This window comes from Aricia agestis, chromosome 1, assembly GCF_905147365.1.
Source record: "Aricia agestis chromosome 1, ilAriAges1.1, whole genome shotgun sequence".
Lineage (NCBI taxonomy): Eukaryota > Metazoa > Arthropoda > Insecta > Lepidoptera > Lycaenidae > Aricia > Aricia agestis.
Genome location: NC_056406.1, coordinates 10,530,478 through 10,553,289, shown reverse-complemented (window position 1 = coordinate 10,553,289; position 22,812 = coordinate 10,530,478). Strand labels below are relative to the sequence as shown.

General features: G+C 36.9%; 2 protein-coding genes across 2 annotated transcripts in view; one reads left to right on the top strand and one right to left on the bottom strand.

Moving 5' to 3' along the window:
- LOC121740154 (neural cell adhesion molecule 1-B-like) overlaps positions 1 to 22,812 on the top strand; it is a 367,043-nt gene that overhangs the window by 314,447 nt on the left and 29,784 nt on the right. The window lies entirely within an intron of this gene.
- On the bottom strand, positions 13,190 to 17,781 carry LOC121740170. The gene is made up of 4 exons (XM_042132809.1): positions 17,727 to 17,781; positions 17,275 to 17,483; positions 14,045 to 14,191; positions 13,190 to 13,522 (listed from the first exon to the last, which is right to left on the bottom strand). The coding sequence occupies exons 1-4, from the start codon at positions 17,755 to 17,757 to the stop codon at positions 13,511 to 13,513; spliced, it is 399 nt and encodes a 132-aa protein (XP_041988743.1). The 5' UTR covers positions 17,758 to 17,781; the 3' UTR covers positions 13,190 to 13,510.

Sequence of the window (22,812 nt, the reverse complement as noted above, 5' to 3'; positions counted from 1 at the left end):
GTAAGTGTGGAAGTATGGAAAATCACCAGCTATTATAAAATAGAACCTAACATTTTAAAACCTAGTTTTCATAGTAGCTAACTTTCATTTACGTATGAAGGCACTGCGGCGGGTTATCCCATATGTAATGTATGTAAATAGCCTCAGTCGGAGCGCTAGTGCAAAGCGGTGTTAGCGAGTCGCGCCGTAATAAACACTGGGCGCCCTGCATTAGCGACTAATGAATGAGCTGCATCATACGCCACGATGCGGACACGATACGACAAATCGGAAAGACTACATGAAGTCCTACGGCTACGACAGAAATTGTATGTGTAGTTTTCAATTGTATCCCACTTGTATTTGTATACAAAAACCGTTTTACGTAAATTGCACTGGTATATTGTGTAACTGTAGGCATAGACTTATAGATGGAGGTTATAATTATTGTTGGTTGTAAAAGAAACATTTTTAGTCCTAAACAATATGTATTTATTTTATAGATTTATATTGCTCAACTTAATATGAGAGGCTCTTAAGTGAAGCGAACTAGTTGTGAAATTCAAATACAATTTTATAAGAAGTACCTACTCAAAACACATATTTTTTTGTTACATAAAATTTTTACTACATTGTTAGCTAAAGCCAGAATCTTGCATTAACAAAAACGTAAGCTCTACCGGTCTACCACATATTTTACTCTTGTAGTTAAGTTTCACGAATAGCTATGGCTTATAATATTAAACAATAATATGTAGTCTTCCACCGCAAGGCCTTCTATAATAATAACTAATTAACTATACTCCAACAATGTCTCCATTTTAGTTATTAACTAGTTAGATGTAATCTTATATATAAAAATGGATTTTCAAATGTGTTAGTCGCGCTAAAACTCGAAAACGGCTGAACGGATTGGGCTGATTTTAGCCTTAAAATATTCGAAGTAGTCCAGGGAAGGTTTTAAAGTGACACGAAGTTCAGGACAGCTAGTCTTTAATATAAAAATGAGTCGCTGAATGTGTTGCTAAGCGCAAAACTCGAGAACGGCTGAACGGATTGGGCTAATTTTAGTCTTTCCAGGGAAGGTTTTTAAGTGACACGAAGTTCACCGGGACAGCTAGTTACTTATAAATTAATGTTAGTCATGGAGTCGTAGTAGTTTCATTACTTCTGAATGTTGCGAAAAAAACGCTTTGTAAGGTACATTTTTGTAGCCAACATTTTTATCATATTAAATCTTTTGCAAAACATCCTATAGCTGGCGTTGGCACATCATTGCTATTTGGCGGTCGCGTCTTTTCATGCCAACAATTGGTTATTTTCCCCTCCGGCCCCATCGGTGTTGCAGGAAAACACATTTAAAGCTCGAAAGTATGTTGCTGGCTCTACAATATCTTAAGGTAATTCGATTTGAGTCTGTGTCTCCGGCTCGCAGCGACTACCGCCAGCCTCGATTCTGTGCAAATTGCTTTTATTATTAAAATACGGAGCAACATTTTCGTTTTCCCCTCGAAAACATTAGGCATTTAGTATTTAAATAGTACTCGAGGAACGACTTCGAGCGACAGTCCTCTATTTAAATGTCAAGTCTATTATATCTGGCGTAGTTAGATTACGAGCTGAGTTATTAATCATTCACGAATTAAAATATTCATTGTTTTAACGATGACCTCGTTCTCCTTTATTATAACTATATTCTATACAGATTATAAAACAAAGTCTTTTTTTTCCCTCAGCGGATTTTGATGATCCTTTTAGTGTTAGATAACTGTTTTTTTTAGGATTAGCATTTATCGAGGCTATAGGCTATATTTTATCACGCTAAGACTAATAGGAGTGAAGAAATAGAGGAAAATGTAGAAAAAACGGGGAAATTATTTGAAGGGGCTAATTTGAACGCGCTAATCTCAGGAACTACTGGTCCGATTTGAAAATTCTTTCAGTGTTAGATAGCCCATTTATTGAGGAACACTATAGGCTATATTTTATCACGCTAAGACTAATAGAAGAATGTGGTTAAAACGAAGGAAATTATTTGAAAGGGCTTATCTCGCGAACTACGGAGCAATTTTTATGTTATTTGGCATAGATAAGAAGTAGACCATGTGAAGGATCATAGGCTATCGATTTAAATCATTTTTTCAGTGGCTATATATTTTATACTCGTGCGACGCCGGGGCGGGTCGCTAGTCTATTATAAAATATTTAAGTTACTGGCCAAGAATACGATTGCGGAACGTCCTAAGCCGGAGTTTATCCAATAAATAATAAATCTCACATATCAAAAATGATTTTTGCGAGGAGATTACTCATGTGTGTGTAGACCCTCGTAGCTTTAGGGCTCGGGTGACGATATTTCATCTCTCGATAAGCGTTAATATCCTTAAGTACACGGAGCCGATAAACTCGAGTCTGGGAAATGAGCGACGATTTGTATTTATCATACTCAACTCCTATCTCACTTTAGGGTCCTGTTTCTTAAAAGGCGAAAATATTGTTTTGTTTTCTGCGCAGAATATTCGGATTTGTGCCGAGAATTTGGGGAAATTGTGGAAAGATTTTCTCAAATTGATGATACTTTTTTTTAAGTGCAAACATCATCCGAGCTCTCAAGTTCGTCCCACGCAAGTCACAATATATTTAAATGAATATTTATAAAAAATCTATTATAACAACTTCAGTTTTAGTAAAAACCAAAATACCGCACGACATTTATATAACTGAGTAAGTATATTTAGACGCTTTTACACGTGCATGCTATTTCGCGACCTCTTTCGCACGTCATTGGTCGACTGGCCGTAGTTTGACTCACATATTGAGAAACCTTAACTTGATTGTTCGTAAACTACTTTTCAATCGGTCTGAGGCAAAGACTTAGTTCAGATGAAAAAAATCTAACTTATTTAACATAATATTTTATTTTCGACTTTCATAATATTATAAAGGGTAAAAAGTTGATCCTTGAAATCGTCACATAAATCTGACGATTAAAATATGCAGCGTGTGCAGGATGCGTGTCGTCGCGCGATTCGTAGATCCCCGGGATTAATTGCGTCGCGGCGATGTACCAGGAATCGATGGGATAGCTCGGGGGCTGACTGTATTTTTTTAACTTTATCGATAGGTATCATAAAGATGATAGAATATCGAAGATACTTTACATGATATTATTATCGTTTGTATCCATCCATATTAATATTATAAATTCGAAAGTGTGTCTGTCTGTCTGTTACCTCTTCATGATCAAACCGCTGAACCGATTTTGCTGAAATTTGGCATTGAGATATTTTGAGTCCCGAGAAAGGACATAAAATAGTTTTCATCTCGGAAAAATGTACGGTTCCCGCGCGATAAACAAATTTTGGCACAACGGAGTTGCGGGCGTCATCTTGTAGTCTTAAAGTATAATTAATTACCATTAGTTTTCGTTAACAATTTCTTTGTAGAAGTACAACCTTACAGCTCAGTTAAATATCAATAATTATAGTGTTCTTCGACTACGTACTACGAGTATCTCGTAAATCCCCGACTGTATCTATGCAAAGTTTTCGAAGAGCAAATAGGTACGGGTTAAGTTACAGGTCAATAATTTCTCAGGATAGTTAAGCAGCGTTTACCTACGTATTGCCTATAAATTATAATGTTTACTAGTTCTGCCAAAACCGTATAGAATAGGGATGACATGGTCAAAGATTAGCAGATTTAACCGATAGATAGATAACGGTAAAAAATAAGTCTCGCCAAAATTTCAGCTTGATAACTTTTGTATTTTTTTTTTTGTTATGATCGAGTCTTCAATGTTGGATGGTAGAGTCAGTTTTTTTAAATGATTTTTTCGCTTGCGTATTAATAATATATAGATTTGTATACCATACTATAATTTGTATAATTTAAAGCAACTTTCGGCAAAGCCTACAAGCTACACTACGGTAAGAATAATAATATTATGATAATATCTATGGACGCTTCACACCACGTCAGTCTGGCCCCGTGCTAAGTACCTGATGGACTTGTGTTACGGGTACCAGACAACGGAAATATATTTAATAACTTTATACTATACATATATTTATATAGATTTTCACCATACCATACACATATTTAATAGACATTCATGACCCAGGAACATTGAAAACTTTTTGTTCAGTCGGCGGAATTTGAACCCACGACCCCCGGCTTGAGCTGCCCCACACTCTTATCCATTGAGCCACAGACGTCGTCAAACGTAAAAATAAGTGACGTCATAATCGAGTGGCAGTTTGTATGGAGCATTTTGGGCAGGTTTATTTTATGGGATTTTTTAATTGTTCTAACTTGGAAAGTTTTTTAGATAACACAGTAATTCTTTCACCGATATTTCTATTTCGGAAAGGTTCTTTTATTTCCATCAAGAAAAAAATAGTCAGCATGCCTATTGCCTAACATTAACATCCACGAAATAAACGTATTCCTGCACTCTTTATTTTATGCTGTTTGTCGGCTTAATAAATAGAAGAGAAAATATCTTAAACCTTTTTTTATAGTATAAAACTTTTATACAGCTCAATCTCCTTAATACAATCTAATCCTCCTTAAAAATTTACACGAAAGGCGGACTGAAATAAAAACGGTAAAGTTGAAAGATAAATGAAATGTTTTTACTTTGTGATCGAGTTCAAAAGGAATAATGTTAAAATTAAAGGGGTGAGTCGCATTTTTTTATTGTCTCGGTGATCGTCGCTATACAATGGTCAGCTCTCGGCCTATAAAGTTGGGTAAACAGTAATTATTCATCGCTGTTCCGGATGGCTCGACGATCGCCTATTGACGGCCTATAAATATAAGCTACGATTTATGCCTTGAACACTTTTTTATTTATTGTAAAGAAAAATAAAATATTGTTGAATTTAAACTCAGTGACCATGCCATTCGAATATAAGGATTCTTTTTTTTTTTGAAAAATGGATTTTAAATTGTGTTAGTAACGCTAAAACTCGAAAACGGCTGAACGGATTGGGCTAATTTTAGTCTTAAAATATTGGTAGAAGTCCAAGGTTTTAAAATGACACGAAGTTCATCGGGACAGCTAGTAATAAATAAATAATAAACCAACGTGTTACAAAATTGTGTTGACAAAAAATAAAAATAGCCTATCGAAAATGTAATCTACATAAAATTATCGTTACAATGTATGCACAAATAATTTCACGGAAACCTTTATTAATCTGGGAATATGTCCAATCGTACAGGGAAATTGCGTTCAAACTCATAAAATTTCATATTAAAAATCCTTTTTCCCGAGATTTCGCGTTCAACTTCGTGCCGCGTAAAAATGAATAATTCATTATAACTCGCAATTACCGTCAGGCAATCTATTTATCATTAACAAGTAAGCGCCAAGTACGAACTTGAGTTAAAGTGAATAATGACATGTGATTAGCGGCGACCGCGCTACGGCGGGCTGGCAGGGCGGGCTGGGGCGGGGGCGAGGGCGGGCGGACGGGGAACAGAACCTGATGAATAAATAAGTATAGTCAACACATTGCTACACCATACCCCCGGGGGAGACGGGGCCTTTGTATACATATAATTGAAAAGATAAACATTTAAGATGGGTATTTTTTCTCCCCTTTTGCATATTGTAACGTTAAAAGGTGAACATGTTGGAAATACTTAAATTCATACCTTAGATATGATATGCGTGGGATATAACAACCCACGCATGACATTATGTATATCAGAGCCATAACCATAGAGACTTGGCAGGCAAGATAATTATACTCAATCTGACACGGGAAAGTACATAATATCGATATTCCCAATCCTCACTAGAGCATACAAGATTCTACGGTCAGACGCTACCTCCAACGTAAGAACTCAAATTTATACAGGCCATGGTGGTATAAAGAGCTATCTGCATAGATTTAAAATAACTGATAACCCTTTTTGCTCCTGCGACGAAGAAACTCCGCAAACAATTACTCACATACTTACTATATGTCAAAGATTTGGTCAGAAACGCTTCGACTGCGAGCAGTCGCCTGTACTTTACGCAGGCAGACCGACATATTTGGCATCAGAGAGTTGCTCTTTATCTTGTCAATGCAATGTAAGTCATTTTGGATATCGTTACCAAAAATGTCGTGACCTCCCGTAATATAAGGAGAATGGGTCGAGGGTGTAAAGAAAGGAAAAAAAAACATGGATATAAATTTTAAATTAAAAGTAACAAGAATTTGAAAACGATACAATGTTGCTGCAATTAAATAGCAGCAGGAAATTATATACTTATATAAAAAAAATACATTATGTATATTTTATTCCCAGCAACTAATTGTCTATGAATACAAAAAAAACAGAGAAAATATTCGTAGTAACTGTTTAATATTATGTGTTATAGTTTCTCCAAATCCCAAAACAATTTGCTATCACTTTTGAAACTATTTCACCGATTACAATTAGTTTGTATAAAAAAACTGAAACAGAACATCAGAACATACTTATAAAAAGATTGTGAAACAGGGCACGTAATAATTTAGAAGAAAAATATTCGAAGAAATCTGTGTAGCTTACTCCGGGCACACGTGGCAGGTTAAGCGCCCCTCTCACCTCCGTGATAAATAGGTGTCCTTGAGAATTTCGTATCATTAGTACACAACAATGAAGGTGAAATACGTGTTAAGTCACAGTATGCAGCGGTTTTCATTTAATATTCTTCATTCATTTGCCTACTTTTGTTTATTTAAAAGTATTTATGCAGTTATCAAAACTAAAGAATCTTGTACCAATAAAAAATATATAATTTGGCATTATAGTCATTTGGCAATCAATGCTACAAGATTTTTATAAATAGAAGAGATCCATCTAATCGATAATAAGACAGATTGATAACATTGATATAAGCATAGTAAGAACTGCACACTTGTGTTCAAAATAGTCTACTACAATATTCTCTGCGAAACCGTTATTAAACTATGCACGCTCCCGCCTACGCTTCGCCGAAGCGGGCCACTTGCGACAGATAATAGTGAATACATTAGTGCGGTCCCGCGGACAACTTTAATCATTAATACTCGCTCATGATTAATATTTATAATGATTTCATGCAAACTGCCGCTGGGGCGATAATTTCCACGATTTATGGCCAAAACAGCCCGCGTAATTCAGCATTATACAGACATTAAGATAAACTTATTTCGGAATTTCTTTATAAATAAATCCATTTTGTCCCAGTAATGTCCCAAAAATTGTGTAGCGTCTTCTCTATTTCGCCTCTTACACTTTAATATTTTATTTAATACTTTAAAACACGACTTGGTTTCGAAAAAAACCGGAGAAGTCTGATCAACTGTCATGTTTTGATGTATGAATATTCACAACAATATCAGCAATAAAAATACTTACTTTTGTTCCGACTGACATTAAATTATAGAAATTTATTAATATATTACACAGTCCACTTTACAGGACAATATTTTCATGTTTAGCTTTCCTGTTTCAAGAACTAAACGAAATGGCGTCCTGAAAGTGCTTTGTAGTTGAGTTTGTGAGCGAAAAGAGCTGCGCTGGTGCTGATAAGGAACTAATTACCTGGTCGGAGGCGGCGCTATCGAATACATTTACCTATTAAAACTTCCTATTAGCTCCGGCTTCCACTTGTCTTCTAATACCGTGTGGATAAAGTTTAAGTGCACGACTAAGGGTTGATTCAGACCGCAACGCTGCGCATTTCTAAATTTATATGCATTTGACAGAGTTCATGTGTGAGACGTCTTCTGAATCTGTCAAATCCATATAAATTTTGAAATGCATCTACTCGTACCATACGCGTCGCGTTGCGGTCTGAATCAACCTTAAAATAGCTCCACTGCAAAAAGAGTGTTTAGTTTTTTGAGTGTTTATATTTTAGTCATCATAGTGATTAGTGACATTGGGAGTAAAGAAATTAAATAATTTGTTTTATTTCCGAATTGGCTGGAAAGTTCAAAGTAGAATAGTTTTTGGAAAGTCTACGATGCCTACCACCGTTTTGGAAAGTCTACGATGCCTACCACCGTTTTGGAAAGTCTACGATGCCTACCACCGTTTTGGAAAGTCTACGATGCCTACCACCGTTTTGGGAATCAACCCGACGAGAAGAAACTCGCAACTTCGCAAGGGGCTTTTTCAACGTGATAATGTCATTACTCATTAATGTTTGTAATGTGTATTACTATAGCTGTTGAGGTTTATGTTTAAACATAACTTAAATTCTTAGTAGACTAGTTGAATATTATATATAAATAAAAGTATGTAATAATACCCCCACACCGGTTTCGGTGGCGGTGGCCGGTTTCATTGAAACCAGGCCAGGTACGCAGGAGTAATTTTATAGTGCCCAAGTGTGTGCGCAGGACACAAGAGCACTCTCTATCCCTTTACTCTCATAAGACTTAACCCAGTGGGACGGACGACCGAGTACCGACACGACTGGCGAGAGATCAGGCACAGGACCGACTTTTTACATGCCCATCCGACGCATGGATTATCTTACTTATCAGACAATCAGGTGATCAGAACCCACGACCTCCGAGTCGAGAGCCACGCTCTTAACCACTGGACCACGGAGGCGTTAAAAGTATGTACCTATAATATAAAGTACTAAATTACTAATAATAGTAACAATATAGTAATAAAATACCCCAATGGTAAATTCTCTATGTAAATAATATTTCGTGAATTCCATGCAAAAAACACTATTAGACCGCAAAAATTTAGGTTGCGGAAACTGCACTAACATTAAACAAATTGACCACGAGTTACTCCGCAAATCGTTCCAGTCCACATTCCTTGAACTAGTTCAAACTTATTTCAGTACTTGTACTTCATTGACAACTGCAACCCCTTGAGACTTGAGAAATAATTTACAATAGACTATCTTCAAAGAGCGCCACGAAAATGCTGTGAACTAGTAATAATAATAACTCCCACACCAGATTCGGTGACTGCGGCCGGTTTCATTGAAACCAGGCCAGTTACGCAGGAGTAATTTTATAGTGCCCAAGTGTGTGCGCAATATACAAGAGCACTCTCTATTCCTTTTACTCTCATAACCCAGTGGGACGGAAGACCGACACGACTGGCGAGAGATCAGGCGCAGGACCGACTTTTTACATGCCCATCCGACGCATGGATCATCTTACTTGTCAGACAATCAGGTGATCAGCCTACATTGTCCTAACCAAACTTGGAAATAACACGTTTTCCAACGCGGGAATCGAACCCACGACCTCCGAGTCAAGAGCCACGCTCTTAACCACTGGACCACGGAAGAGTTAATAATAATACTAGATGACCAAAAGTCGTTTATCGCGCGGGAACCGTATATTTTGCCGCAATAAAAAGTATCTTATGTCCTTACCCGAGAGTCAAAGTATATCCAAATCCATACCAAATTTCAGCAAAATCGGTTGAGTGGTTTGGGTGTGACGAGGTAACAGACAGACAGACAGATACACTTTCGCGTTAATATAATATTATCAGTATGGATTTCCTGTTATTTAATCTAAAGAAAGGCGTACAGCCATCACAAATCCAAACGCATTATAATAACTAGAGATCGCCCAATGGTCGAAATTCGACCTTAAATTTAATTAATCCCTTTTTTCTTTTGCCTCCCCGTTTAAAGTATTGACTATTTCAGATTTAATAAAAAACAACCATTTTTAATTTGACACAGACTTCAATCCTAAAAAAGGAGTATAATTCGTGTTTATAGGCTTGCCGCTTGTCAGTCAAAACATGGTAGTGTGCGCGTTGTAGTGTGCGTAATGTTTTATTTATGTTTTAATAAAATATGTATGTTAAGACCAGAGACCAGCCATACAGACTTAAGAGCATAATTTTAAAACAAAATTATCTCGATACACTTCTTATCCATATAAACTACAACTGTGCGAAATTTTATGCTCCTACGTTTCCGCATTTTTCCGAGTGTTTCGCTCGCGTAATCTATATATATAAAACTCAAAGGTGACTGACTGATTAACATAGTGATCTATCAACGCACAGCCCAAACCACTGGACGGATCGAGCTGAAATTTGGCATGCAGGTAGATGTTATGATGCAGGCATCCGCTAAGAAAGGATTTTGATCAATTCTACCCCCAAGGGTTTAAAATAGGGCATGAAAGTTTGTATATAATAATACTTCATAACGCGAGCGAAGCCGCGGGCAAAGGCTCGTAAGTAATATAACTAAGATTTACTTGGCAGCACATTGACACTAATTGCTGCATGTTTTCTATTTAGACAGAAGCAAGCCCACGCACACATAAACGTGATTTCAGATAACTATAACAAGTAAAAGTATCTCGTTTTGAGTGAATATGATTTCAAATTCACGCTTGCTCTACTGTATGTCATATTATTTTGCTAGAGTGAAGTAATTGGCAGTTTAATTGACATATTTTACGTACACGAACAATTTATGCAAAGAACTTAATTAAGGATTCACGTGTATTTTGTGTGGCAATAAAATAGGTTTGCGAAGTCTAATGAGACTAAGGCAATATAAGGAGAGAATAATAAAATGTTATACGTTCAAACTGATATTCAATAAAAGTAGAGTAGGTTGAAATTTACAAGTGTTTTGTGTTGTTTAACTCTTGAATAGAAATAAAGTTTAAGCGTTATCATCGTTATTTGTTTGTCCGTTACTAATCTAATTTAATTTCTGCTTGAATTGAGGTGAAATCCATTTGTATATCCATTAAATAAAGGTAGTCGTCTAGAAGCCGCGTAGGCGTCTAGAGGTCTGGAGGATATTAATATTCTTAATCAATTGTAGAGGGTTAAGCCCAAATCTACAATATAATCCTTTGTTATCGCTGTAGTAAGTAATCGAGTTGAGCAATTTATCAATAAGTGGGATTAATGTAAATGAAGCTGGCGTAATAAGCACGTACGCCAAATGGCGCATTTTCACTGGTCGATAGGGCCCGCATGCGGGGTGCGGGAGATCATGCCACGACCAATAGACATGCGCCATTCGTTGTCATAGACTCCCCGTATGCTGTATACCGTACGAGTTAACGACTATTGAAAATGAGCCCAAAGGTTGGCTCCTCACGCGCACATTTGTATGCGATCAGCCCTACTAATACAGAATTCGATGTATACGTGCCCTAGTCAACGAATATTATGTGACAATGTTCAACATTTTGGTACTTGAAAGTTTTTAATGTTGTACTAATAAATTTTTTTTCGTCGGATCTACTGGCCGCCACAGCTGCACTGGGACCACACCGATCAAAACATTAAGATTTTAATTATTATGCAATTTATAAAACAAAAAATATATATGTTGTTATTACATATATAATATTATGTATATATTATATTCTATCTAGATTCTATATACTTAATATAAAAAAGTCCATGGCGTGATGGACTACAAAAACAATTAATTAAGTAATAATATTATTTCAATTATCCTTGTTTCCTCTACCCGTGGTCGCCTGGAAGAAATTACTAAATAGTAATGAGGCCGCCATTGTGTTATACTTGTGTTTTAAAAAAATGTCTTTAAATTGTTATAATGTTATGTGTGCACAATAAAGAGTATTTATCTTAATTCAATTAGCCTTGGTGCGAAAAACCTATAATATACAAAGATAGCAAAAAAGAATATGGGCGAATTTAGCCCATAGACGGCCCCAAATTACATAGTAAAAAAATAAAATAAAATGTTGTAATCATTGATATCAATACAGCACAATGAAAGTTTTTGAATTGTGACTTGTGCCTGCAAATAAATGTCACAAATTAATAGGTAAAAAATATAAAAATACGTCGTGTAGCAGTCGGATACTGCCGCGATGCTATTGCATTTCATTTTTTATCACCATATATGCACACAAACACGCCGAGCCGAACTAAATCGACGTTAGACGAGTGTTAGGTTTTTTAGTTACGGAATTTCTTGATTCTTGATTCGCCACGCTCAAAGCCTGCGATGAAAGCTTTGCAATAGCTTAAAAAGACTGGAAAAAGCACAATTGGCCAATTTTAACCACAAAAATATGATTACTAGGGTGTATTATTACAAGTTGTTCATTTAAATTACAACAGGTACTTTTTTTATGAAATAAGGGGGGCAAACGAGCAAACGGGTCACCTGATGGACAGCAACTTCCGTCGCCCATGGACACTCGCAGCATCAGAAGGGCTACAGGTGCGTTGCCGGCCTTTTAAGAGGGAATAGGGTAATATGGGAGGGTAGGGATGGGAAGGGAAGGGAATAGGGGAGGGTAGGGAAGAGAATAGGGTAGGGGATTGGGCCTCCGGTAAACTCACTCACTCGGCGAAACACAGGGCAAGCGCTGTTTCACGCCGGTTTTCTGTGATAACGTGATATTTCTCCGGTCGAGCCGGCCCATTCGTGACGAAGCATGTCAACAAGAAATAAGCATTATCAGCTAAGTAAAATACAAAAAAAAATAACTTTTATATTAATCGTATCTATAATGGAACGTCTACCTGACGTGATAACTCTGCAAGATCAGAACATCCTGTACGACACGAAGACGATTTGATTCGACCTGATTCCAATATTCATTGAACGTGAGATTTTTCTGAATATATTAATTTACTCATATTACTCTAATATGAACATTCCTGGAAGAGCTGGATGTAATAAATCTTTAGCCTGCGATTGTCATGGGAATAAATCTAATAAGACGAGTTGACAAGTCGTGTCGATTTAGATTTCATAAGCCGTAACGTATCATCATAATATTAATACGCGAACGAAAAACTTTGTAACCCTTTTTAGGAAAAATGGGGAAACGTAGATGCATGAAATTTTGCACAGTTATAGTTTATATGGTGAAGGAGTGCATCGAGCTAATATTATTTTGAAATAATATTAGCTCGATGCACTACATCACACACACTAATTAATGAGATGACAAATTTTTGAGTGACAAGCCTATACATACGAATTATTTATATTATATAATATTCTTAGAAAGATTCAGCGGGAATCATTAAAACAATTAATACACATTAGCCATACGGCGTTTTATTAACTTACAACTAATAACAATCTAAACGAAAACTAATGCTCTAAAACTAAACTACCAAATTAATTAAACAATTTCAACTAAAACTAATACTCTAAAACTGAACCAACAAATTAATTAAATATTTACCAAGAAACAAAATAACACAAATTATTAAGATGGCTACTAATTTAGGAATTGACTACTCAATCGGGCAGAGTTTCCCCTTACCAAAGCGCCTTACCGAAAAAGAGGGAGTTAAATGATCATGCAACGACTTATATAGGCGCTTTTCCCCACAGTGTTGTCATCAGTAAATTGGTGTTGCCATCCTTGCTGCAGGGTGGCCACTATGCTAACACGGCCTCTCCTGACTGGAGGACGTCCCCGTTCTCCTTTTTCGAATAGCAGCGGCTCGCACTCCACTTGAAGTACTTGGTACAGGCTCGAACGCTCCATTGGGCAATGCAACCTCGCTGGCTGGCTGGTCAATTGCAGACTCCGTTTCATCAGACTCGGCAACCTGAAGACCATAAATTAAAACATGTTATGACATGAACAAAATATCAAACATGAGCAATTCTTGAACAAGAAAGCAAATCTCTCGTAAGAATTACTAATAAATCCGTGATGATACAACAGAATCGCTGCAGTTAATTCAATTGCATCATCTCGGTTGCTTTACACCAACTCTTAAACTAGACCAGAGAGGAAGCACGCCGTTAGCTATCTCTGTCCAAAGGGAACATAGGCACGACGTTAGCTTATTCCCATAACATAGACCAGTCAAAATGGAACATAGGCGCGACGTTAGCTTATTCCAATGACATAGGCCATTCCAAATGGAACATAGGCACGACGTTAGCTTATTCCAATGATATAGGCCAGTACAAATGGAACATAGGCACGACGTTAGCTTATTCCAATGACATAGGCCAGTCCAAAGGGAACATAGGCGCGACGTTAGCTTATTCCCATGATAATTAAAAAAAAACCTCACTTTCAAAGAAAGCGGCACATGTATCAGGAGTCCACTCCCCTCGCCACGGCGACATAAATTCAGCCGCGACCTGGGTCAGCTTTCTGTAGAAACTAGCCAACAGTTGTAGCTCATAGCGACCATGGGGTAGCGCCTTGACCACGCGATATGGTCCGCGCATGCCAGAATCCAGCTTCCCGGTTGATTGCCCCTGTTTTATAACAAACACAAAGGAGTTAATTGCAAATGAGCGTGGAGGTCTACGGTTGGCATTCACTGTAGAATCTTGCTGACGTCAATTTAATTCTAGACGTTGAAAGGCGCCCTGTCTGTGCATTTCCCTTAATGCCTCGCGATTTTGGTTGGTACCCTCTAAAGCAATGTCTCTAATAAGGTGACGAATAAGAGGTGTTGCTGCTTCAATGCCAACAAGTAAATTGAGTGGCGACTGTTTGGTGCCTTTTTGTTTAGTAATATTCAAAACCAAGTGTAAACGCCACATGACATCTGACCATTCGCTGTGTCGGTGATTACATTCGATACGAAGCATGTTCAACAATGTCCGGCAGTAACGTTCAACTTGCCCGTTTGAGTGATGCATCTCAGGTGTTATAAGATGCACGTCAATTCCTAATTCTATTAAGTTTTGTAAAACTTGAGCTTTGAAACATACGACCGCGATCTGCTACAATTAATTTTGGCGTACCAAATAACGAAATTACATTAGTTACAAATTTTTATTTTATTTCATTAGCATCCTGACCAAACATTGGGTACAAAAGACAATATTTTGAGAATGCATCTACTACAATTAACACATATTTGTAATCATCAACAGGCAATGGAGCCAAAGCACCTACATGTACAATTTCAAAAGGGCAACAAGATTTTTCCCATGAATGAATAAGTTGATCGGATGCTCGTGGGACTCTCTTATGTTATACAAACAAGACAATGACCCACATATTTTTGAACAAATAAATTAAGGGAAGGAAACCAATAGTCTTTACGTATAAGCTCTAAAGTCTTATCAACCCTCGGGTGATTATGCTCGTCGTGGAAGATCCTGAGTAAACTCAATCATATGACCTTTGGGTACAAAACGTAATAACCTAGGATCCTCACCGGCGGGCATATATTTGTAATAGAGCATATCGTTCTTTTTAATATAACGTTTTGGGTCAAGCTGTCCGTCTGTTAGTTTTTGTAAAAGCTGCTGAGTTTTCTCATCAACGGATTGTGCAATTTGAGCCCAATTCTGTGTTTGCGTGCCTCACAAAAATTAACAGGATTGCGACTCAAATAGTCAGCATGCGATATAGAAGAACCTTTGCGATATTCTAAGGTAAAGTCAAAGTCCTGTAGATATATCCACCATCTGGTTACGCGTGGCAGAAGATCTTTTTTTTGTTGAGTTGCCTTAAGAGCATTACAATCTGTTACTACAGTAAAGTGAACTCCAACCAGATAGTGTCTAATTTTGCAGAGCCTTGACCACTGCCAAAGTTTCCAGCTCGTACGAGTGATATTTTGGTTCTGCACCTTGTGTCCTTTTACTAAAGTAACTAATCACTCGCTTGCAACCATTATTGTGGACTTGAAGAAACACGGCCCCGTATCACACAGAACTTGCATCTGTGTGAATTTCACTTTATAAATTTGCATCATAAATAGCTAAAACGGGTTCACTAGTTAACAAAGAAGCTATATAGCGGCGAAAGTAACTAGCAAGACAAAGAAATTGGCACGCTTGTTTTACATTTTTTTTTTTTGGCTGGTGCTTCGACTAGAGCTTTAAGCTTTCCAGCGCTCGGTTGTACCTGACCCTAAGATATTGTACGTCTTAAATACTCTATTTTAGTTGATAAAAATAAACATTTCTTTAAATTGATCGAAAAGCCCGAATCAGTTAGAGTCTGAAGTACCTCTCTAAGGGTGTGAAGCCCTTCGATTACCAGATTCTATATGTTTCCGCAGTGTTTGAGACATAATTCTTTGATAGATGACAGGCGAATTCGCTAAACCATATGGCATTTTTAAATATTCAAAATGTCCTTCTGGGGTTACGATTTACGAATCCTGTGAATCCGGACCCGAGTATGTAAAGGCTGTACGACACAATATAATACACTATGCGAAAGACGAGGCTCGCATGTAAGATATTGTTGACCACGAGTACGGATGTACGTTACACCTTCTCGATTCAAAACATCGGTTTCAATTATTATTTGAATATTCATAAACTAAGGGGACACGACGTGTAAGTCTACCTCAGTTATTTCGCTAAATTCTATTTATAACATAATAAGTAGACTCGATCTCATTACCATTAATACTCTAAAAGCAGGCTTACGTTCACACTTGAAATGTTTTAGTAGCGATGATGAAATTAATGATATACTTGAACCGCTATCTATAAGAATATCGACAGGAACCCCTTGAATAACTGCTACAGCAATGTCATTGTTTTTGTAATCAGCATTTTTTTTTACAAAATTAACACTTTTTATTACGAGCTTCACTTTTCATTTTAGCGAAACAGGTTTCAATTTTATGTCCGGGTTTCTTACAAAATTCACAAAGATCAGATTTACCTACATTTTGATTAGAATTATTAGTTTTAGCTACACTATTGTTACTGTCCTTAGATATAGGCATCGATTTTCTAGTACAACTTGTTTGTTTGTGGCAGCGCTGCCCACATACAAAACATTTCCGTTCTTCAAATCTTTGTTTGCGATAATCGCGGTTTTGAAATTTTGCAAGACGTTCAGTACGTGAATAATCAAACCTTTTATTTGAAACTAAATTACTTGTTTTAACGTAATTTGAAAAATATTCGACTAACTGGTTTGGCATGACTTTCGAATTAGTAGCTGATGCCCTAATTTGTGGGTCTGTGATACCCCTAATAATTATTGCCGAAATTAGTTCATCACTTAAACCTCGCACAATACGTAATTTTAATGAGGAACGACGCGCATAGTCTGCATAAGTTTGATAGTTATCGGAATTTGTACACATAACTTCATATAAAATATTCGCTATATCCGGTTTCTTCGGACACAAAGGCTTAAATTCCTCTTTAAATTTACTCCAACTACGCAGGCTGGTGACCCACTCATTTAACCAGATTCTACTTTCGCCTTTTAAGCAATTACCGATACGCGATAAGCACTCACTGTCATTCTAACCGTGTATAGCTTTAGCGCGGTCAAGTTCCTCACACCAGACGTCTATATCATTTATATTGGGGTCAAAATTTGAAATATAAAAAGATTGGTCAGATCTCACCGTCGTGTTGATCGATCGTATCGCATTAACGATCCTGTCCGTCGACGTGGAGTCGCTTGTGATGGGGCTCGCGGGGTAGACTTGCGAAGAAGGCGCTTCAACTCCCGCCGCAACCGCCACAGACGACCGGGACGTACCGGCTACAGGCTCACCGGTACTGGGGCACGACGGTGATGAGCCACACCGTTCTTCCAAGGACACCAAGCGATCTAAAATTAATTGCATTTGTTTTTTAACAGGATTATGAGGGGGGCTGCGAGATTTGCGGCTACTTCTGTATCGAGGAGGAGATAAACTTGGATTTAAATAACGAGATCTCGATCGATAACTACGATCTCTGGATCGCGATCTTATATTATTACGATCTCTAGAACCACGATCACTAGAGCGTGATCGTGATCGTTTATTATTACGATCTCGAGAACGCGATCTTGATCGTGAATTGCGTTTACCAGAACGTCTGCTATTTTTTTTATTTGCCATAGTGACTCCGGAATAAATGTAACCAAAAAAACAAAACTAATTAAGTACAAACTACAAAATACAAAAAGACAACTAATTATTAGTAAAAAGTTTTTTTGTTTTTTTTTGTGTCGGTAGTTTAAGAAATTTGGTATTGAACTCAACTCTTTGTAAAACAATTAGAACGTACTCACCAATGTCCGAAATGGGCTGGACTTACTCGTAATATACTTTACCAAATTCACTTATGCTGATAAACACGTACTTATTTTCTTCATTTCGCGTTCTTGAATTGCGGGTAGATAATAATTAATTTGAGTAGTCAATTGCCGTTTACTCAGGACGCAGAGCAGAAAGACGCGTGAATTAACAATCCCACTTCTGATCTTAGAAAGATTCAGCGGGAATCATTAAAACAATTAATACACATTAGCCATACGGCGTTTTATTAACTTACAACTAATAACAATCTAAACGAAAACTAATGCTCTAAAACTAAACTACCAAATTAATTAAACAATTTCAACTAAAACTAATACTCTAAAACTGAACCAACAAATTAATCAAATATTTACCAAGAAACAAAATAACACAAATTATTAAGATGGCTACTAATTTAGGAATTGACTACTCAATCGGGCAGAGTTTCCCCTTACCAAAGCGCCTTACCGAAAAAGAGGGAGTTAAATGATCATGCAACGACTTATATAGGCGCTTTTCCCCACAGTGTTGTCATCAGTAAATTGGTGTTGCCATCCTTGCTGCAGGGTGGCCACTATGCTAACAATATTATATTTATTTATGGTTGAAGTCTGTTGACAACAAGTTGACAAATTGAAAATGGATTATGGTTTTTTATTGAATCTTAGATACAATTAGATAATGCTTACACCGCCAGTCTGAGATCAGCTGAGTCCCAGAGACAAGAGTTGAAAAAAAATATGATAGTCAATATTTTTTACAAAATATAGGTAGTAGTCCTAATGTCGTTGAAACTAAGGTTGAATTTCGACCATTGGGCGATCTCTAGTATTAAGAATTATTCTCCAATTTACTACCCTTATTTTGATGATAGCAAATAACTACAATAATTTTATAGAGGTACATACATATATCCTACAAATGTAAAACTTGCACTCAATTTAAAATAATATTATGATAATTGTATATCATAAGGATATTCTTAAGGATAGCTGTTCAGCTAGCACTCACAGTCAACCAATCAACAACGCTTTTGAAAAGAAAACTCATGACAAAACACTTAAAAATTGGGCGTGAGACGTGATTCCTTGTTATAGCGATTCAATGTTTTAGATTTAATCCATAAACATGAATGTTTTCTCGAATAACATAATGTATTAAGAGCATTTATGAAGATAAAATGCACCATTTCAGTAAAAATAATGACTGCAAATGGTTCGTGTAATATTACACACGGTGCTGCTCGCCAGTTCGGTTACACTTGAACTTGGCTTGACACGCTACCGCGTGTCTAGATCTCATGGTAATGGTATAAATTGTATAGTAATATAATAAACATACACTCAAAAAGGCAAACCATCCTACTTTTTTTATATAAGGGACAAACGAGCAAACGGGTCGCCTGATGGAAAGCAACTACTGTCGCCCATGGACACTCACAACATTAGAAGAGCTGCAGGTGTGCTGCCAGGCCGGCATTGAACAGGGGTTGCTCTCTTCTTCCATAATCAGATAGAATCACTTTACCAAGACATCGAATGTCAAAAGCGTGACCCTATTGATGAGAGTGTGCTCGATTCTGCGTAAGGATTAAATGTATTGTAGCGCTCGGGGTGCCCCAAGGCGTATGGCGTCGTGACGTGCTATTGATGTATTATTCCATTTGGTACACAATACTCTAGATAATGTTTGATTGATGGCGTAAATGGAATTGCTTCACACTAAAACAGCCCCGAGGTCTTGAGATACATACGATATTTTATAATGTTTTTTGGGTTATGGGTTTGGTGATTATCTATATTATATTATATTATATTAAAACGCGAGCGAAAATTTTGGATCCCTTAATTTGACGAAAAATACGGAAACGTAGGTGAATGAAATTTTGGTAGGATTGCATCGAGCTAATATTATTTTGAAGTTATGCTTTTATCATACATTTTTTTAACAAATAAAACATTACACAGTACACACACTAGGTACAACACACACACTAGGAGATTTTGATTGACAAGCCTATATACACGAATTGTATTCTTTTATTAATGGTTGAAGTCTGTGGTCAAATTGAAAATATATAATTAAGTTTTTTATTGAATCTTAAATACTGCATTAGACAATTATTACACGATCAGTCTGTCATCATTTGCCTTTATTAATCCGAGCCTGTCGCAGGAATTATGTCTAAAAAATAATAAAGTCAATATTTTGATAATAGAATATCAATAGAGAAGCGTAAACACTCTGATACTGGCAACTCACAAAGGAGCCATTAATAAAAAAGAAGAAGAAGAGAAGCGTTGTTTGAAACTTATAATTTAATTTTTATTTGAGGTCGAATTTCGACCATTGGACGATCTCTTGTACTTATACGTCCGAAAAGTGTGTGTCCATTTGTCTGTTTGTCCGTTACCTCCTCACGCTTGAACCGCTGAACCGATCAAGATTTTTTTTTATTTATTGTAGTAAAACTTTTAGTTCCGGAAAACAACTAAGTAATCATCTTTCAAAGTATTTTTTATTGTGTTTACTTTATCACTGCATTGAATAGATAAATTCATTATAATTCAAGTTCATCAAAATCATTTGAATCAACAAGTATCAAACTCCAGTCTTCAACTCCAGTTCTTTTTCTAAGATATATTTTGTACTTGCTGTTGCCCGCGACTTCGTCCGCGTGGACTTTAGTTTATAGTTGTTCCCGTACCTCAATTGAGTCGTTTACGCGCAAATCAGAAAGTATATTGTGTGGGAACCGCACATTTTTCCGGGACAAAAAACATTCCTTGTCCCAGATTCAAATTAGTATCTCCTATCTCCATGCCAAATTTCATCAAAATATATTGAATAGTTAAGGCAATAATCATAAAAGTTAATTGTGCGGGAACCGTACATTTTCCGGGATAAAATTAGTATTCCTTGTCCTTTCCCGAGACTCAAAGTATCTCCATACCAAATTCCATCAAAATAGATTGAATAGTTTACGGGAAAATCATAAAAGTATATTGTACAGTAACCGTACATTTTTCCAGCACAAAATGTATCCTATGTTCTTTTTCGGGACCCAAAGTATCTTTATACCAAACTTCAGCAAAATGGGTCCAGCCGTTTACGCGTCATGTCGTGACCACGCGAAATATAACGTCCCGCGCAGCTTCGCCCGCGTAAATTAGATATTTCACAGACAAATTAGTCCCCAAAAATAGCCTATGATCCTTCACGTGGTCTACTTCTTATCTGTGCCAAATAACAGAAAAATTGCTCCAGTTGTTCGTGAGATAAGCCCTTTCAAATATTTTCCCCCTTTTTTTACACATTTTACTCTATTTCTTCGCTCCTATTAATCTTAGCGTAATGAAATATAGCCTATAGCCTTTCTTGACAAATGGGCTATCTAACACTGAAATAATTTTTCAAATCGGACCAGTAGTACCTGAGATAAGCGCGTTCATATAAGCTCTTTCAAATAATTTCCCCCATTTTTTCCACAATTTCCTCTATTTCTTCGCTCCCATAAGTCTTATCGTGATAACATAATAGCTTATAGCCTTCCTCCATAAATGGGCTATCTAACACTGAAAGAATTTTTCAAATCGGACCAGTAGTGCCTGAGATTAGCGCGTTCAAACAAACAAACAAACTAATTAACAAACTCTTCCGCTTTATAATATTAGTATAGATGTGCAAGCTGTTTACTTTAAGTTTTCTCCAATATTACCTTCCACATTATAAAGTAGCCGATGGAACATGAAAAAATTAGATAAAAACCTAGCAAGTGAAGCAAAGCAAACTACTCCTCGCAGCTTCTGATTAATTTCGTTACGTGTGCCAATGCAGGTTTTTGCTGAGAGAAACCTTCATGAAACTTATGTAACGTGGGACCTGGAAACGAAAATACAATTTTTAATCATGAACGTGGGCTAGGTAATGCGTGAGTGGCTTTTCTTATAAACTTATAAGTACTGAGCATGACCTTAAAATAAATTATCCTATTGTTAATAAAAATATAACGCCTCCGTAGTCCAGTGGTTTATACAGTAGCTCGATTCGGAGGGCGTGGGTTCGACTCCTTCGTTGGGAAGAATGTTTTGATGAACATACTTAGTATTCACTTTTACGAATAAGACTAATCTATTGTTACCATTCAAACTCATATACGATAGCCTATCTAGATTTCAGGACATGTTAATTAAAAACACAAACAGCCTAGTTAATATTTACAGATATTTCACCGGGTTTTATGATGTCATGAAGGAGCTGTAGCGATAACGTGGCTGATGTTATCACGTTACCCCGAGTCTACAGATACTTAAGAGTAACTAAAAAAAAAAAGAAAAACATAAACCTACCAAATATGATGCAGTTGGTAAAAAATGTAAATAAAGGTGACGACCTCTGTGGCTCAATTGGTTGAGTGTGTGGCATCTCAAGCCGGGGGTCGCGGGTTCGAATCCCGCCGACGGAACAAAAAGTTTTCAATGTTCCCGGGTCTGGATGTGTATTAAATATGTGTATGATATAATAAAAATCTTAAATATATTTATAGTATAAAAAGTATTGAATATATTTCCGTTGTCTGGTACCTGTAACACAAGTCCTTCAGGTACTTAGCACGGGGCCCGACTGACGTGGTGTGAAGCGTCCATAAATATTATTATTATTATTAAAGGTAGGTAAGATTTGTTTATTTAGTACCACGATAGTCGACGCGACCCTTACGCGCAGGGATCCGATGTAAAATTTGCATAGATGGACATACGCACCTGTTCGATATGTCCCTTATTAATTATTGAGGCAACAAGCCCTCCGGCCGAGCACTCAGTCCCGTACTCTCAAAGGATGGCCTCTGGGTTAATATAATGGATTTTGTTTCTC

Bases quoted from the DNA above. Each gene is read 5' to 3' on its own strand.
- LOC121740170 (XM_042132809.1), bottom strand. From the start codon at position 17,757: ATGGCAAATAAAAAAAATAGCAGACGTTCTG. The intron at 17,484-17,726 runs GTAAACGCAATT...AATTAATTTTAG, and splicing joins AAAAAATAGCAGACGTTCTG to ATCGCTTGGTGTCCTTGGAA. The intron at 14,192-17,274 runs GTGAGATCTGAC...GTTATAAAACAG, and splicing joins TACGATCGATCAACACGACG to GGGCAATCAACCGGGAAGCT.